The sequence below is a fragment of the Anoplophora glabripennis genome, unplaced genomic scaffold, assembly GCF_000390285.2.
Source record: "Anoplophora glabripennis isolate ALB-LARVAE unplaced genomic scaffold, Agla_2.0 scaffold456, whole genome shotgun sequence".
Classification (NCBI taxonomy): Eukaryota; Metazoa; Arthropoda; class Insecta; order Coleoptera; family Cerambycidae; genus Anoplophora; species Anoplophora glabripennis.
Genome location: NW_019426021.1, coordinates 408,227 through 427,503, shown reverse-complemented (window position 1 = coordinate 427,503; position 19,277 = coordinate 408,227). Strand labels below are relative to the sequence as shown.

Here is a 19,277-nt window from a genome sequence, read left to right as displayed (position 1 = left end):
GTATATTGTCTGTCATTTGTTTGTTGATGAGTTTGTCGAGTTTTTGGTGTAATTTAGTGGTGTTTTCGTCCGAAAGGTTAATTGTTTTTTGAAAATCGACGATTTGCTGTGTCATGGTTAGTATTTGTTGGTATTGTCGGGTGTTTTGTTCTGTGAGTTCGTGTATTTGTTGTTTTAGCTAGTGATGGGCATAATCGACCAATTTTGATAATCGAGTTATCGGTAATCGAGTACTTCCAATAATCGAGTGATCACTCGAGATACGAGATATTGGTCGTTTTCAACCCAGCGGCGCACAAATATGTTTGTATTAGTCATATATTACTTATAAGCGTAGCTAAAAAAAAAAAGCTCACGCACTTCAAAACCTAACCACTTTTTCGTTTTATTCTAAAAAAAAGGTTACGCAATCAGTGACTATTTGCAGTATGCACTAACATTTTGGGGTGCAACCGTAGGGTAGTAATCACTCGAGTGGTGGGAGTAAACATCTCGAGATATCTCGAGTGATCTCAATAATCGAGTACCACTCGATTTTTCACTCGAAATCTCCCATCACTAGTTTTAGCGTCTCGTTTTCATGTTTTTGTGTTAGTAGCTGTTCGAGCTTCGAGCATAAAAGCATAGTCTAAAGAAATTAGGCTATGGTAAAAGCTTGTGTAATATGGCTTTAGTGAATGAAACGAACATAGGTCATACTGTATATTCCATAGCACGGATTTCTTAAATTTAATTTAAGAAATCCGTGATTCCATAGTGAGTTGATTAGTTGACTGGAAAATTCTGTGTGCTGGTTAAGTACTCTAAGGTTGAAGGAGAAGAAGAGATTTTTTGAGACCAATACCAATTTGATATATGATGATAAGAAGCGTTTGTTTAAAATCTTGATTGAAATTGAAATCATAAGCCAAGAAAGTGTATATTAAATACTGAGTTGGTTTATATAGTTTATAAAGTTATAAAATTGAATCAAATACTTTAGAATAATAAGATTAAAAAATAACCCTCTGGTATTCTATAATGAGTGAAAAACAGTTATCAGCTGTAGAAGCTGAATTATATGACCGGCAAATTAGGTTATGGGGTATTGAATCACAAGAAAGGTAAATCAATTTTTAAATTAATTGTATTACGTTTTTTACAAATATGTAAGGAATCCAAAAAATTCTACAAATAAGTTAGTATAAATAACTAATTAAAAAAATTATTTTAGATTAAGAGCTGCAAATGTTCTATTGATTGGCATAAGAGGTTTAGGATCAGAAATTGCAAAGAATATTTTGTTGTCTGGTATTAATTCCCTTACCATTTTAGATGATGGCATTGTTACAGAAGAAGAGCAAATAAAGAATTTTTTACTAAGCAGAGATAGTTTGAGAAAGAAGGTAGTATTCGTTGATTTGTATTACGTTGAGTATAATGTATATTTGAATTTGATACAGTTCCAGACATTTCTTTGGGATAAAAAGATTTAAGTGCATTTCTTTATTAACATTTTGAGGAATGAACCTGCACATAATCAGAAATGACCATCTTATTTTTTCATCTTATTTATTTGTTGAAGATATTGTTTATTTATATGTCTATTAATCTAGTATTTCTTTATTTTCAAGAATTTACATCATGAATATAGTGCAAGATATAGTGACAGAAATTTAGAAAGCAAACTTTTAATTTTTATGGGTGTACTTTTATTGTAATGGTTATTTTTTTCTGAAGACGTTGAAGGTAGGTTTTCCTCTAAAATTTCTCAAATGTTTAAATGCATCTTCAGGAAGTGTCGGCTTGTGTATACTAGGTCTTCCCTTGTAAAGATGTCTACGATGTGCTACTTTATCTGATACAATTTTTTGTGTTTTTTTAATCAATCCCTCAGGAGGAAACTCAATATTTTTTCGAATATTTCTAATTTGTTGAGCCTTGATTTTATGTTCTTCTTTTAAAGATTCTAACTCCTCACTCATTGATTTAAGCTGTCTCATTGATACTTCCATGTCTCTCAACAACTCGCTTTCTGTTAGAAGACCAGATTCATCACGTAATTTATTAGTCATATTTCGATAATAGTCACGTTGCTGTTTTAGTTTGTTTAAATTTCCTCTAACCTATAAATGCCGTAATTTATAGTTGAAAATACAAAATCAGTGGGTAAATTAATAGATATTTTTTTAACATAATAATAATGAACTGGAAAATAAATGTGCAGTATATATTTAAATAGCTCAATTATATAGGTATTGTGAGAAGTTTAGTTTCTGATCAAATTTGTTTAATTTAATGCACCTCTAATAGGAATATTCCTAGAGATTCATATTCGATAGTCACAATTTACAGAACGGGCTAAATCTAAAATTTATATAATTATTTTTTATTTCGTACTAAATTATGTGTTATTAAAATTGATGATAATTTCCAATAATTTTCGAGAATGAACATTTGTTTACAGTTCCTTAAGACCATAAAGCATTATGAAGTAAATAAATAATTATCTGACAAAGTTAAAAATACAAACAATTTATGACGGACAATAAACTTATCCCTTATCTTTATGGTAAAACAAGAACTGAAGTTGTAAGGACCAATAAAAAAAAGCATATTTGATTCAGTGCGGGAATATTTTTCTCATTTCGTAAATGCAATTTCATCGGTTACTACAGTGGACTCCTAAACCGGCCACGTTTTAACTGGCCTCCGCTTTAACAGGATACACACAAAGAAACAAACGAATATCTACGATTACTTTTAGAGCATATTTTTATATTTACAGTACAGTCCTATGCTAAATATGATATTTAATAACCCGTTTAGTAAGGATTAATATGTACATATTTGTATGTACTGAAGTTACTTTAATACACTAGTCTAAAGTAAATGTGTTTCGTTTTTTTCCTATCAAAATCCTACCAATGTAAATTTTCTTAATTATGCATATCATATTACAATGAAGTAGACTATATATGTAAAATTGTATGTATGTACAGTTTAATACTGCAAAAACAAAGGGAGTGTATTTTAATATAACGTTGGTTTAACCAGTCAAATCGTTATCCGGTCAGGCTTCAGGTCCCAAAAATAACATCTATACGCTAGCAACCAGTTTTCAATTTAATCTGAATAAAGCATTTTTATTAGAATTATTTGAAAAAAAAATTCCCGTTAATGAAGTTTTGTCTTGTATTTGAGACAGATCAGTTAATCTTTGCTTATATGATCTTTACTTTGCTAATCAATGAGTTAAATCTTTTGAGAAAAAATTAAATTAAATAGAACAAAATTATATTAAATTGAATAAAAACCAAAAAAGTTTGTTAGTTTATTAAGTGGAAGAAGAAATCAGCTATGCCTCTTTGTTCCCAAGATAGCTTTTTTTCTATTTACCATCAAAATAAGTTCTAATGCAAAAAGAGCGAAATCCTGAGAGGTTTTAGTCTACCCTGTGAGTTTTGCACATCCTACTTTGTTATTTGTAAAGAACAACTTTTTGAAATTCTTCTTTTTCGATACGTTTCTTTGGATCAATTAGAACCTATATCTACGATATTTACTTCTAAAATTAACATTTATAATTAAACAATTAGTTGCAAAAAACAAATTAAATTAATTAACAAATTCCTGGAGCAACAATTTCACGGTTAATTAAATCGGCTTATGGCGCACTTGTTGGACATTGGATTAACTGTCTTTTCCATAAATTTCATTAACATCCATTGCTTTTTGCTATAATAATGCGTAATTTTCGAAAACTGATTTTTCTGCATTCGACCTTTATTTTACAGTTAACAAATTTGTGAAATATGACTGTAGGTACCTTATATTGTAGGTAATTTAATTGCTTACAACATAAAAGAACTAATTTTCCGATGGGTCGTCTAGATTTTCATGGATAGTAAAAAAAGTGAAAAAACACGTAATTTTGTCACTTATTTTGCAATTTGCCAACTTGGTGTCACTTCTTTCGAGTTAGTTTTTTGATATTATCATTCTACATAGCATTCACCATCATAAAATGCATTAAAATGTCTACTAATAATTTTTCTATGTTCAAACTATAATTTGACTGGACTTGAGTAAATACTAACCGTTATACTATTTTGTTTGAGATTTTGAAGGTCAGTGCTTAAGTCAGAAATATCTGATTCAAGTGCTGCAGATTTCTCTCTCATATGCGCTAGTATTTGAATTGTTTTTTGGCATTTATTCCTTAGTCTTGATAATTCTTCATCTTTCTCCTCCATTTTGTCCATGTAACTTCTGTTTTCTACTTTAAGTTGTTCAAAATCCATTAAATATAAATTTTCACCAATTGTATCCAGTTGGCTTATTGCAGTTTGCTTTTCAACTACCATATTTTTTAGTTGTATGTATTTTAATCTCATGTCGCTTACTGTTTGCATTTGTTGTTTCTGACGATGTACCAACCTTTCTACTAATTTGTCTGGTATAGCCTTTCCAGTTTTTGTATGAATTAATCCAAACCCTGTATCTTTTTCTTGAATTTGTAAATCATCAAACATTTTATGTAATTCATTATTTTTATTTTCTCTTTCTGATTTTAAATTATCTAATTCTGTAGTTATAGTTGTTCTTTGAATATAATCTAAATTACTTAATTCCCCATAAGCATCTAACTTTTTCCCATATTTTTCCTGAGTATCAATTTGTTGGTCAGTTTCTTTTAGAACATGGTCCATTTTTCTTCTCTTAAAGAATTTTACCAGCCTCTTTTGGAGTAAATTGTTTCTAAGTTTTTCAGCTGTATATTCTGTCATTAAATTTTCATATTTTTCATAATATGGAGCTCTGTCTATTGACACTTCTTCTTCCTCCGACACAGATTCTTCCTGAGCTTCCTCCTCATCTTTTTCATCCATGTATTTATAAAATTTTAAAGGTATATCCTCTTCCTGTAAAAGAAAATCTCCCGTATCAATTTGGGTATCTTCAGCGTCACGTATTCTAGGCCCCATTTCGTAATAAATACTGCCTCTGCCATGTGTAAAACCAGTATCTTTTTCACTCATAGTTCTGTCCCGCCCTTCACCCTCTTTATTATTTTCTTCCTCTGTTTTACCTTCTTCACTTGAAACTTCTGCTTTCTCGGCAGTTTCAAATATGTTATCCATTTCTTTTTGCTTTTCCTCTTCTGCTTTTTCACGTTCTGCTCTTTCCTCTTCTGTTAGTTCTTGAAGTTCAAATTCGTTTTCTGCATTTTCTTCTTTATCTTTTTTAAAATCGTCCTGTTCTTCGATGCCATCTCCTGCAATTTCTACTTCTTCGGTTTTATCATCATCTTCATTTTGTTCTATTTTTGGTTCCTCCTTGTTAGATTTATTATCTTCATCATTTTCATTGATTTCATCATTTTTTTCTTCAGTTTCAGTAAACTCATTATTTTCACCAATATTTTGTGTAATATCTTCATTTTCTTCCATCTTTATACTTTTTAAAATTATTTAACAAACATATGTCAAACTATTTATATGTTAATAACTTGATTAAAATTTTTGTTACGTAAATAATACATGTATTGATCAAACAATTGTTGTTACCATGATTGTATTAGATGTTTATAAATCAATGTACAGGGTGATTCACTAACAATGGGAAAGTCGAAAGCTGAAGATACTACACGTGAAATGGTGACCATTGGCTCAAACATGCCTTATCCGAAAGTTGATAGTTTCGGAAATACAGGGTGTTGAAAGTTAAAATTTTAAACCGTTTTTTTGCGATTATTCTGAAAATATGTAGGTTAGGAACTTGAAAATTTGTGAAACTATATTCTTTTAGGCGACAAATAGAATGCGTGTTTTAAATTCAGCGTTGCTCATAGAGGGCGCCACTTACGACCAATTTTACCGAAAATTTAGTTAATAACTTTTTACCCTAAATGTCTAACATGAAACTTGATTCAAAACTTGAAATAGCAATCATTTTTCCATTAATTGTGTATTCTTGTTTCATTTCGGTATCTCGATCCGTTTTCGAGAAAAATCAATTTAACAAACACTATGTTTTGATAATACGAGAAATTAAAAGCGAAAGAAACCAAGTGTTTCTTCGTGTTATTACAACAATTAACAATAAAACAAATGAAATTCGTAATAATGATTTAAAGTCAGTGTTCGAAGAATCCACCGTTGACATTTACATACTTTACACAACGTTTTCTGAGAGATCTTCGAGTTTGAAACAACATATTGGGATTGCGTTTGACTTCGTTGGCAGCGATTTGTATTCTTTGCCACAACTCTTCACACGAGCCAATAGATTCTTTGTAAACTATATCTTTCATTCGAGACCAAATAGAAAAATCAAGAGGATTGAAGTCCGGACTTCTGGATGGCCAAGCAAAAATGCTTACATGGCCAATCCAGCGATTTGGAAAAACTGCATCTAAATATGCACGCACTGGCCAAGAAAAATGCGGTGGAGCTCCGTCGTGCATGAACCACATGTCTCTTCTTAAATAAAGTGGAACTTCTTCAAGCCGTGGAAGCATTTTTACTTGGCCACCCAGAAGTCCGGACTTCAATCCTCTTCATTTTTCTATTTGGAAGAATCTATTGGTTCGTGTGAAGAGTTGTGGCAAAGAATACAAATCGCTGCCAACGAAGTCAGACGCAATCCCAATATGTTGTTTCAAACTCGAAGATCTCTCAGAAAACGTGTAAAGTGTATCAGTGTCAACGGTGGATTCTTCGAACAATTACTTTAAATCATAATTACGTATTTTATTTGTTTTATTGTTAATTGTTGTAATAACACGAAGAAACACTTGGTTTGTTTCGCTTTTAATTTCTCATATTATCAAAACATAGTGTTCGTTAAATCGATTTTTCTCGAAAACGGATCGAGATACCGAAATGAAACAAGAGTACATAATTAATGGAAAAATGATAGCTCTTTCAGGTTTTGAATCAAGTTTCATGTTAAATATACAGGGTACAAAGTTATTAACTAAATTTTCGGTAAAATTGATCGTAAGTGGCGCCCTCTATTAGCAATGCTGAAATTACAACACACATCTTATTCGTCGCCTAAAAAAATATAGTTTCACAAATTTTCAAGTTCCTAACCTACATATTTTCAGAATAATAGCAAAAAAAATGATTTAAAATTGTAACTTTCAACATCCTGTATTTCCGAAACTATCAACTTTCGGATGAGGCATGTTTGCGCCAATGGTCACCATTTCACATGTAGTATCTTCAGCTTTCGACTTTCCCATTGTTAATGAATCACCCTGTATATAAGGTATCCTGAAATATATTAGCTAGATTTTACCTGAAGGGAGAACTCCTCAAAATAGGAAAAATAGTTTCTGTAAACTTGGGTTAGAAAATGTTTAGTTTCCGAGATACAAAGTGTTTAAACTTACTGTAAATGGTTTAAGTATGTTGAAATTGCTAGAATATAAATGATCACCATGCTGTTTTGTTCTAAGTAGAAATGTAAAAAATTATGTTTTTGCTTTTATCTTGATTTATAAAGGGTGTCCCAGAAATAAGTGCCAACATTTTAACCATAATATAAAAAAAAAACAATATGTTATTGAAACAATTATCAAATACAGGAGGAAGTGTCTAACCTGTGGAAAAAACTGGAAAATATGAAAACAGATAAACATTGATACACAAAAACAATAACAAAAGGAGAAAACTGCCTACCTTCCTGTCTGTCTGTCTGCCTGTCTGTCTGTCCATTTTTCTGCCTGTCTGTCTAATCAGTTGTCCATCTATACATCGCTGCATCTCTCCATCCATGTATTTAGTTATCTACTTATTTCTCTACTGTTTGTCTGTAGTTTATCCCTATACCCATCTTATGAGCTTTGACCTTTATATGCGCAGAAACATAATTCCGACCGTCGCCTAAATTATTCTACGTCCTAAAAACATTACACCTATTATTCACAGTCTCTCTCTCGAGCTCTAGCGTAAACAAGCCTTTGATCCGATTACAAATATCATAATAAAATGCCCTATTCTTTATTATTTTACTTTAAACAATAAAAATATATATAACGAACATTCGCCAGTTGACTTTATTGATGCCCGAGTGCCTTAGTTCATTTCTACTTGTAATGATGCACATGGTCCAGTTCTGAGTCAATGTTTTCACAACGTGCTTATTAGAAGAATAATGGGGATACGCCACGCCTTTCGCGCATTTCGCGGCTCATGAGATATTAAAAGACCTCTACCCGTCTATCTATACAATTGTGTTATATTTTTTTTAGTTATCAAGACCAGATATTCTCTTGTTATTTAGTTGCTACGTAATAAACAATGGTGTATGCAAATTTTGTTTTCCTAATTAACAAAGTTTAAATCATTGTAATGGGTAATTTTAAATAATGCAAGAAACACTTTTTTGTAAAATCCTAAATAAGTGAAAAAGTTTTGCTTTTCTCTAAATGATTCTGATAGCTGCATATTTATAAGAATAAAGGAAAAAAAATATCTAAGTGAATTTTCATTTGTTATGATTTAGGCCAATTTATAATCTTTTACTGTTCTCATTTCTATTATTTAGGAAATGTACATATCTACATAGGCATGTAGTAAAATCATTCCTGTCTGTGAATTATGTATAATAAAATGAGAGGAGTATGATACATTTTCTAGATAAAATGAACAAAAAAAATTATAAATTGGCCTTTAGATTACATTTATATTGAAAAAAAACTGTTCTCAGGAATTTCAATTTGTAACCCCTGTATCTAGAAAACTATGTATTTCAATATATGTTTATTTTTGTAGCCTTCATTGTTGCGGGCATACTTGCGTTCACTACATATTCACCATTATTGTTGAAGGGTATCCAAGGATATAATAATGAGTTTTATTACGATTGTGATTTTGATATAATATAATCTAGAAATCAAGTTTTGGATGTATTCTAGAAACAGATGTAAATAAACAAGAAATAAAGATATGTTTTCCACAATGATGGAATTAATCAATACCACTGCTGCGAAATTGGGGACCCCAACGTGATCGAAAACTAACGAAAAATTTTGTGCGAGAGACAGAAGGCTGCAATAAGGAGCTGCACTGGTAGCGACTATCTTCAGCTTGAAGAGTTCGGAGGAAAACTAGGAAGGACGGTGGAGGAGTAGCAGTCAGCTTGTGATGTAGCAAAATATTCTAAAACAACTATTATTTTAGTATTAGTATATTTCATTTTGGTAAGCAACATGTTTATAATTTCGCAGCATTTTTGGTGATGATTTACTATCTCTACTTCATGTTACATCCTTTAGGTCCTGGGTATCTGAAAAAAAAAATGAATTACTGTTAGAGTAAATAAAGATTTTAAATTCTTCTGTTATGTTATGTTCTCATTAAATGTTAGATTTAGGTATCTTATATATTTAGGAATCCATTTAGAGTTTAATAATGTAGTGCTTACCTCAAATCAGTTCGCAATTTGTTTACTTGTTTCAATTTGCATTTGTTTATTCCTAGGTTTTTGGACTAATTCTGGCAGCAGTTATTTTGTCGCCCGCTTTATCGGACGTTTCACGTATCTTATGGTAGTTTTCTGTACTTCTTATCTAGCGTCCGTTTTTCATGGACAGATGGCACTACAAGGCTTATTCTGAAAAATATTTTAAATATCGAAAGCTATGGCTTGTGACTTTTTCTAACACTTTTTTTGGAAGTAAGTTAAAATCGATTTTTAACGGAGGGAAAAGAAATTTCTAGAGTTTAGAGTCTCGTTAGATATCGAATGTGAATCTCACGTGGATTTTCTAAGGCTTGTAAACTTTGTGCAGGTGCAATAGGTATTTATAGTGAGTGAGTTTACTCATCCTTCATAGCAAAAGGAGAATTGACCCCACATTGTTGTTTGGTGGTTCCTATTTTGGAATTTATTTTTGGATATTTTTGGAGTTGCGATAGCAAGTTCCTGGAACCACCTTGCCGCCCCGGCGGGAGCATTTACGCCTTTCCACGCCACGTACACCACATTTCAACTAAAGACCGCTGTCATCAAACTACGAGTTGGGAAAAGTCTGTCAGAAGAAACCCTCTAGTTATTGTGAGGGTTTTATTGTGGAGTTAACGAAGTTTTGGTCTGGTAGCAAGCGATTTTGTTGGCGCAGTGGTCCTTACAAAAATCCTGCTGTATTATCTGCATCACCACGTGGCAACTACTTACCTGCCTGCTTGTTTAGCTGTCTGCTTGCCTAGTTAGCTGCCTGTCTACTTACCTGGTTGCCCACTCGCCTGCTGCTTACTCGGCTACTTGCCCGCTTGACCGAGACTGTCACCTATAAATACAATTTTCAGCTAAGTTGCATGTTAAAAATTTCTTATCTCATTTGGTATTTTCATTTTAGTGTATATATCTGTATATTTTTGGTTAATGCTTGGCAAAGGCACATAAATAGTTACATAGATAAATAGTTTAGTTGTATAAGATAGTTTTCTTACCTAATTTGCTTATTTTAACTTACTCATTTAGTTTTAACTTAGTCAAAGCTTTAAATTTGTCGTTGCTCTATAATTAGTTAACTTAAAGACATTTGCTTAACAAGGTAAATAAGTTATATTAGGTACTGTATTTATTTGCTGCAGTATATATTTTTTTGGATTCCGATTTAGGTCTCCTTTATTTTATCTTATTATAATTTACTACTTATGCCCCGATCCGTATAGTGTATTCTTTTTTTTTGTATATTTGCCAAGTCGAACAAGGGCACACTTTATATACTTTTTATTTATAGATATAAAACAATCTATATCTGTTATCTTGACTTTGAGAAGAGCGGGTTATAATTGTGCACTGTACGTGTATACACGTTCGGCAAAACCCGCACCAAATACAAAATAATTATATTTATATAATACGGTTATATTACACGGTTATATATTTTACCAAAAAAAAGGAGATACTTTTCTTTCACAAAAATAAACAATTGATTTGATAATTTACTTACCTTAAAGTAGTGGGTACCTGGGTTTTCTTGTTTTTTAACCGGATAGTATAGCAGCAGTGCTAAACCAAGTGGCGTTCCAAATATCTATCCTAATCCACCCCGCCCTTCTTCACTGTAGCTGGCAGGCCGCTGCTATTACACAAATAATACTTGGGTGAGTAGATTTGTAGGAACGTCACAAGCTTATCTGTAAAATCAAGTGAGAGCAAGGAGCAAGGAACTCGAGTCAAGAAACAAGAATCAAGAAAAGGAACCGAGTTATTTGTGGTCGTGAAGAAGATTATATCGGATTTCAGCAAGCAATTGCAAGTGAACAATGAGAGTGGGTGTAAGTTGCAAACAATAATACTCCCATACCCTGGCTTTTGAAATTTAACTAAAGGCAACAGTAGTACATGCAATTAATTATTAGTAATGTGGCAGATTCTGATAATAGTGATAGTACTTGTAATCAAATGTCCGATGGGACGAATCAAATAGCTTCATCATCATTAAATTATTAATTAGATAGAAAATGATATTGGGGAGATCAGCAGTAATGAGACAAGAATTGTTATTAAAATTGTGGAACAGACGATTATAGCCCGGGAGCCAGCGACCGTTTTGAGTTAGTTATTTGGCAAAAGCTGAAAATTTTTCCTACGCTTCATTTGGTATCGCTAGTAAGTGAATCGACCTCCAGCTCGCGCAGTTCCGGGGGGTGTAGCTGCAGGGGCCTCCCAAACACGTAAAATAATAAACTGAAAAAACTTATACCGCAAAAGTTGAGACTTTGTCGACAAGTTAATTATGTTATAAACAAATCACCTCAAGATTTATTGCTTTCTTGTTTTAATTTTAATAGTCTCTGTTGTAGGCGAATTATGTTTTCAATTATATTCCTTTTTAAAATCATAAATAACACGTTAAATGCAGACTCGTTAGTCTCAAGGATTTTATATCATGTTCCTAGACTTAATTCTAGATTTCACTCCGTTTTACAATTACCCACACCTCGTACCAACTTACTAATAGCATCTCCCCTATATCAAATGATTTCCAATTACCAGAAGTATGAAGATCGACTTGATATATTTTTTCATTGTATGAATGACATAAAAAAATTGTTTGTCTAGTAAATGTAATCCTTATCTTGTATATGTTTGTTAGCTTATTTGTTTTATCTGTCTGTTATTGTTTATCCTTAAGTTCTTTGTCTGGATTTTATATTTTGATTGCTCTATGTTATGTAGTATTTATATTTTTATATTTAATGTTAGTTTGTCTTTTTCTTTTAAAATTTAGTTAAGGTTTTCTGTTTTACCTTATCCTATAATTGGGACTTTGTCCCGTTGGATATTGTAACTTGTAAATAAATAAATAAATAAATAAAAGAAAAAACGCAATCAGCTGACTTTAGAGTGGGGGGTTATGCCTCAGCTTTTGACCTAAACAAGTCAAAAATATGCGCTATGTAAACTGATACCGAAAAAGCTGAAATTTGGTAAAGTAATAGTCATCTTAATCAGTTATACGAAAAAAATTGTCCGCTGAAGTTTTTGCGGTGTATGACAAATCAGTCAGCTCAGCTCAGTTGACGAATTGAAGGTGCAGCACATCGCTATGCGTGCGGGCGCATTGCATCTTTAACTTTATCAGCTGAGCACTTTTCAATCACTAAATATAAAGCTGAGCATTTTTTCATTTAACTTATTAAGTTAGCTATTGTATTACCAAATTTCAGCTTTTGTGGCAGGAGATATCTAATTTTTTCATTTTTCAAATGGCAGGAATCGACATTGACTCCAGCGACCATGAGTTTGAGGGTGATGAATCGGAAAATAAAATAGATAATAGACTCTTTCACACATAACGTTTATTGTAAATAAATATTCGAAAAAAGTTGTATATTTTTATATAATTACTAGTAAAAATTAAAAAAATTAAAAAATAATACATATCTCATACCGCACAAGCTGAAATTTGGTAATACAATAGCTAATTTAATAAATTAAATAAAAAATATGATCAGCTTTATACTTAGTGAAGGAAAAGTGCTCAGCTTATAAAGTCAAAGATGTAACGCGCTCGCGCGCATAACGATATGCTGCATCTTCAACTCATCAGCTGAGCACTTATACACCGCAAAAACTTCAGCGAACAATTTTTTTCGTATAACTGATTAAGATGACTATTAATATCCAAATTTCAGCTTTTGCGGTATCAGTTTACCTAGCGCATATTTCTGACTTATTTAGATGAAAAGCTGAAGCATAACCTCCCACTCTAAAGTTAGCTGATTGCATTTTTTCGTTTGTTTATAACATAATCAATGTCGACAAAGTCTCAGCTTCTGCAGTATTAGTTTTTTTTAATGACTATTTTACGTGTTTGGGAGGCTGACGCAACTATACCCCCCCCCGAAGTGCGCGAGCTGGAGGTCGATTCTCTTACTAGTGACACCAAATGAAGCAAAGGAAAACTTTTCAGCTTTTGCTCTTTTGGTCATCAAAAAAGGTCGCTGGCTCCCGGGCTATTACCAAAAACTATTTCAGTAACTATTTACAGTATAACTACCCCACTGTCCTTGATATATCTCTAAAAAAAATCCCAGAGGGTTTTCTATCTCCCAAGTCTGAACCTGATAAAAGTACATCTAAGCGCTGCTCTAAACGCTAGCAGTTAGCCTATTAACAATTTTCTCCTTTAAATTCATATATAAATTATTTGGAGGGTTTTCAATAATATCAATGATATTTGACAACTTCTAAAGGTAATGTAGCATTGATGTTATCATATTTAATCCTATCTGATTTAATCTTGTTTAAAGCAAATTGGGCTTCTACTTGATAAAACCAAATTTCTGGATTACTAATTAGACCAGGCGGTATCTGTTTTGGCTTGGGTGAATCGTATATTCACGGAGATTTTTGGCTTTTTGGCATTCAAATATCACCAGAAATGAAAATTTTTCTATGCGCATAAAAAAAAACGTGGGCTTAACTTTTGACGACACAATATGTTAAAAAAATTGGAAAAATGTTATATTTTTCTTCCTATTTAATTATGTATCTTATTAAGAGTTGATTTTAGGCAAAAATGGAAGAGGAAAAAATGTTTGTAATTTAATTTTTTATAATACATGACTGGTTACAAATCGAATGAATCATGATTATTATGGTAAAAATCGAAAAAATCACAAAAATGGGGTTAAAAAACAATACTTTTTAGGGAATATTTTAGGTTGCCAATGAAGAAAAGTATTGTAATCTTAGACCTGGTAAGTACTCGGAATACCAAAGGTATTTTTTGAAAAATTAGTCCGGATGTCCCAGTACATTTAGTGTAAATGACGGCTATAACTACGTAACTAATTGATCAATCGATTTGTTTTTTTTTAAAAGAAGCGTCTTTCCAAGAACTTTTAAAACCTGCTTTAAAAAATTTGATTTGATTGAATATTCACAAAGTTCTAATTGTTTATAAGTACAAAAATTCGACCAATGTTTAAACAAGCGCCAGAGCTCTCCTAATTGACGGATTCGAATTTTTCAAAAAAAGTTTGAAAGCCTGAGAGCCCTTCTATATGTGATTAAATTTTCAAGTATCTAAGGGCCTTGGTTTTTGCTGTGCAAAATTTTGAAAATTTGCAATTTTTTTTTCAAAATCTGGATTGCAAAATTATTATGCAAAATCTATCGAACCGATTTTGATGAAATTTGGTGTGATGATTCTACATAACATGAAGTTTTCTTGAGCCAAGTATAAAGGTCCTACACCCAATTTAAATACACCAAAAAAATTCCCTAAAAAGTATTGTTTTTTAACCCCATTTTTGTGATTTTTTCGATTTTTACCATAATAATCATGATTCATTCGATTTGTAACCAGTCATGTATTGTAAAAAATTTAATTACAAACATTTTTTTCCTCTTCCATTTTCGCCTAAAATCAACTCTTGAAAAGATACATAATTAAATAGGAAGAAAAATATGACATTTTTCGAATTTTTTTAACATATTGTGCCGCCAAAAGTTAAGCCCACGTTTTTTTTATGCGCATAGAAAAATTTTCATTTCTAGTGATATTTGAAAGCCAAAAAGCCAAAAATCTCTGTGGATATACATACGATTCACCCAAATATGGCTTTTTAAAACAGATACCGTCTGGACTAAATCCAAAATTTAGGTAATTTTAATGATGATGAAGCTATTTGATTTGTCCCATCAGACATTTGATTGACAGTATTATCACTATTATCAGAATTGGCCAATAAGTTACTAATAATTAATTGTTGCCAATATAAGCTACTTTAGTTAAATTTCAAAATGGGAGTATTATTGTTTGTAACTTACACCCACTCTCATGGTTCACCTACAATTGCTTGCTGAAATCCGATATATCTTCACGACGACGAATAACTCGGTACCTTTTCTTGATTCTTGTTTCTCCTTCCTCTTGAGTTCCTCGCTCCTCGTTCTCACTTGATTTTATAGATGGTGGTTGGAAGCTGACTGCTACTCCATCCATTCTTTTGTCTGTTGTTCAAAATTTTTCGTTAGTTTTCGATCACGTCGGGGTCACCAATTTTGCAGCCTTCATGTGGGATTGATTAATTACATCACTGTGGAAAACATATTTTTATTCCTTGATTTTTACATCTGTTTCTGACATTTTCATAACTTGATTTCTAGATTATCATATCAAAATCACAATTGTAATAATAATACTCATTATTATATCCCTCGATACCCTTCAACAATAACGGCGACTATGGAGTGAACGCAAGTATGCCCGCAATATTTATGGAAACTTTTTTCAAGAGATTCTATGTAAAGTTCGGTTTAGGGTATAATGTTAGTTGTATTTTCTCTATCATAATTGTTGTTACAGATTGCTGAAGAAGTACTAATAAAAGCTCAAGCCCTCAATCCACTAGTAAAAATTTCTTCTGACACCGATTCACCTTTATCTAAAGATTTGAAGTTCTTTGAAAATTTTACTATAATTGTAGCAACTGGCATAAAGACTGATTTGCTACTAAAAATTGATAAAATCTGTAGATCGAAAAATGTAAAACTGATTTGTGGAGATGTTTTTGGAACATTTGGATATTCTCTAGCAGATTTTCAGGAACATGATTATTTCGAGTAAGTTAGACACATTTCCAAAGGAGAAATCTTATAACATTTTTTCTAGGGATCAAGTTCAGTTAGCTGGTAAGAAAAGGTTTCATGATGGTGCTGAAAAAACTACAGTAAAAGTTCAAGGAGTTATCAGTTATCCAGATTTGAATAAAGTTTTAATTTTACCCAATACCAAACAAAATGCTGCATCTATCAAAAAGTCTAGGAGGAGGAATGAGCTTTTCTTCCTTATGTTAGGTAAAAGTTAATTAAACATCGATATAGCAATATTATATTATAATCTTATTATTTTTTTATTTTTGATATATTTAACTAATATTAACACAAACACAATTCTTTTTAGCCCTCATTGAATTCAGAAATAAACATGGTAGAAATCCATCGATTTCACACAAAGCTGCTGATATCAAGTCTTTACAGTCTATCAGAGACGATGTGTTTAATTTATATCAGGTAGATGGATCAAATTGTCATTTAACCGACGAAATTTTTAACATCATCTTTGGAGAGGTGGCTCCTGTGTGTGCAGTTCTGGGAGGTGTCATTGCTCAAGAGGTTATCAAAGCAGTTTCTCATAAAGAAGTTCCGATTAATAACATATTTTTATTTGATCCTATTACTTACGATGGTAAAGAAGAATCAGTAGGTCTTTAATGTATTAAGTGTTTGCTGTCTTACTTAAAATATTCAATAATTTAATATAATAAACGAAATTTTACAATTTTTTAATTTTTCTTTTATTTATTTCATACTTTTTGTTATTAAAACCACATATAAAATCACACAGATATGTATTACAGTTGTGTAACTGTGTCAACTTCTTTTCAAATGGATTTCCATGTATCGAGATCAAGAATTCGTTTTTTGGATTAAAATAAGTGCAGGTGGCGCAGTGCCTCTCTCCCTGGAAATATTAGTAAAAAAATGTTATTTCAAATTTAGTTTACGGTGTTATTTAGATAATCTAATACGTTAGTCTTATGAACCGCATTAAAAAGGAAATGTTAAATTTGTAGTTTGCAGTCAATTTAACTTGACTTGCAAAATTCATTTAAAAAATACTGAAAATACAGGGTGAGTTTTTTTCAATGTTTAGTGTAGAAATTTGGGAAAGTAGAGATACAAAAAAGCTTAATTGAGGAAACACGTGCAGTTTTATGATCCTTATTAAATATTACTTTTATTTTTTGAAAAAACGTCATGGCTGACGATATTTGGAAAAATCCGAATTCGGCCAATTCCTTCTGATGCGTGTAGCTTCATTGCTATTTATTTTACAAAAGAATTTTAAATTACAAAGTTTCAGGTTTTTGATGTCTTAATAAGACAGTGTGACCAAATTGTTCATGTACACTTTCATTTTCAAATTACAACATAAACTTAAAGTTTTTTTAATGTAAACCATAGTTAGCATTGAGCTAGAAAAGAATGTCTTTTTTTATGCTTTCCAACGATATAATATTTGGCATTGTTATTTTGAAAAATGGGAGAACGGCAGCCGTTTTTAATTTTTCAATTGCCTGTTGACGTAGATAGCTGTGAAAATTATACACAATCCAACGGATAAAATCTGAACAATTGAAGTTGACATTGTGTGCACACCTCTGTATGTCAGGGCACCGGAGCAGTGTGCGACTGACATATTTTAATTTAAATTTTTAATTTTATAATGATGGGAATCATTTATGGTGAGTAAATGAAATAATATCACGCTTTTCCTCGTTTGAAAAATTCATTGTCCCTGGTAATTGAAATGACTTTTAAGAAAGAAAAGTAACTATCAAAATAATGCTACAGTAATTAAAAGCATTGTCAGTAAATAGTTTGATTGTTTTCACAGCTATCTATGTCAACGAGCAGTTGAAAAGTTAAAAAGGACTGCAGTTCTCCCATTTTTCAAAACAATACCGAATATTATATTGTTGAAAAGCATAAAAAAAGTCAATTTTTTCTAGCTCGTAGCTAACTATGGTTTAAAAAAAATTTAAGTTTATATTATGACTTGGAAAAGGTGTCCTCGTAGCTCATCCCTAAATCTGTAAAGTGTTTACAGCGGTGCTTATGGCTACCGTTGTACAGCAGTGAAAGACGGAGTGTCTGGCCCGTAACCAAGTAAAAGCTATTCGTCACTTTTTTTCTTATTAAACTTAATTTGTTCACGTGTGGTGTAAAATTTTGTTACTTTCGTATTGTTTCTTGCATATTTTTTTAAAGATTGGTAAAATTTAAATTAGATTGTAAAGACAAATTAAGAGCACTTGCTATCTATTGAAAATCCAATGGTGCGAGAAATACCAAACTTTAATGAAAAATTGAACATTTTATTTTGGGCAAGAGCAGAAGAATGGACTTTCACTATAAAAATAGTGTTGAGTACATTTTCCCTATATTTCAATAGTACTTAAAACAAATCTACCCAATTATACAGGGTGCCCGCAAATTTCACCAACAACGTTTGACTGCACATTCAAGGCGATAAATAAAGACGATCTACGAAAAAAAGTTAAATAAAAATTTTTGGTTTTTGAGTTACAAACCTTCAAAGTTGTCAAAAATAAAACTAATTTAATTAATAACTTCATAACCCTTTTACCGATCGCGTTAAAATTTGGTACATTTATTTGCACCATTATTGCATATTATTTCTTAAAGCTTTAGTTAAATCGATATACTGGGTGATAGTTTTCTCTGGTTGCCTCTCCCTTTTAGCGGTCAAAACTTGGTCGTATTTTTTTAAAGCGGGCGGCAACATTGTAGGCAATTTTCTCAAGACAATACTTTTTTTTAAATAAAACGACCAAGTTGTGACCGTTAAGAGGGAGAGGTAACCGGAGAAAACTATCACCCGGTATATCGATTTGACTAAAAATTTAAGAAATAATACGCAATAATAAATCCAAATAAATGTACCAAATTTTAACGCGATCGGTAAAAGGGTTATGAAGTTATTAATTAAATTAGTTTTATTTTTGACAACTTTGAAGGCCTGGAACTCAAAAATCAAAAGGTTTTTATTTAACTTTTTTTTTCATAGATCGTTTACATTTATCGTTGTGAATATGCAGTCAAACGTTGGCGGTGAAATTTGCGGACACCCTGTATTTGATTTTTTTTCAATACTTGTATCTAAATTCCGCCCTCCCTGGTATGGAAGTCAAGAGCTGGTTTTATAATTTGTTAATATGTAAGTTATATTTAAT

General features: G+C 31.6%; 1 protein-coding gene across 1 annotated transcript; it reads left to right on the top strand.

Moving 5' to 3' along the window:
• Positions 1-590: 590 nt before the first annotated feature.
• LOC108908801 (SUMO-activating enzyme subunit 1) lies at positions 591-16,806 on the top strand. Its single transcript, XM_018712941.2, has 5 exons — positions 591-1,103; positions 1,214-1,385; positions 15,824-16,080; positions 16,130-16,314; positions 16,421-16,806. Exons 1-5 carry the CDS (start codon positions 1,021-1,023, stop codon positions 16,729-16,731), a joined length of 1,008 nt encoding a protein of 335 aa, XP_018568457.1. The 5' UTR covers positions 591-1,020; the 3' UTR covers positions 16,732-16,806.
• Positions 16,807-19,277: the final 2,471 nt, after the last annotated feature.

What these genes read in the sequence shown, in the direction of transcription:
- LOC108908801 (XM_018712941.2), top strand. Translation starts at nt 1,021, where the DNA reads ATGAGTGAAAAACAGTTATCAGCTGTAGAAGCTGAATTATATGACCGG. An exon ending in GGTATTGAATCACAAGAAAG is followed by an intron (nt 1,104 to 1,213) that starts GTAAATCAATTT and finishes AAATTATTTTAG; the next exon opens with ATTAAGAGCTGCAAATGTTC. An exon ending in CAGGAACATGATTATTTCGA is followed by an intron (nt 16,081 to 16,129) that starts GTAAGTTAGACA and finishes CATTTTTTCTAG; the next exon opens with GGATCAAGTTCAGTTAGCTG.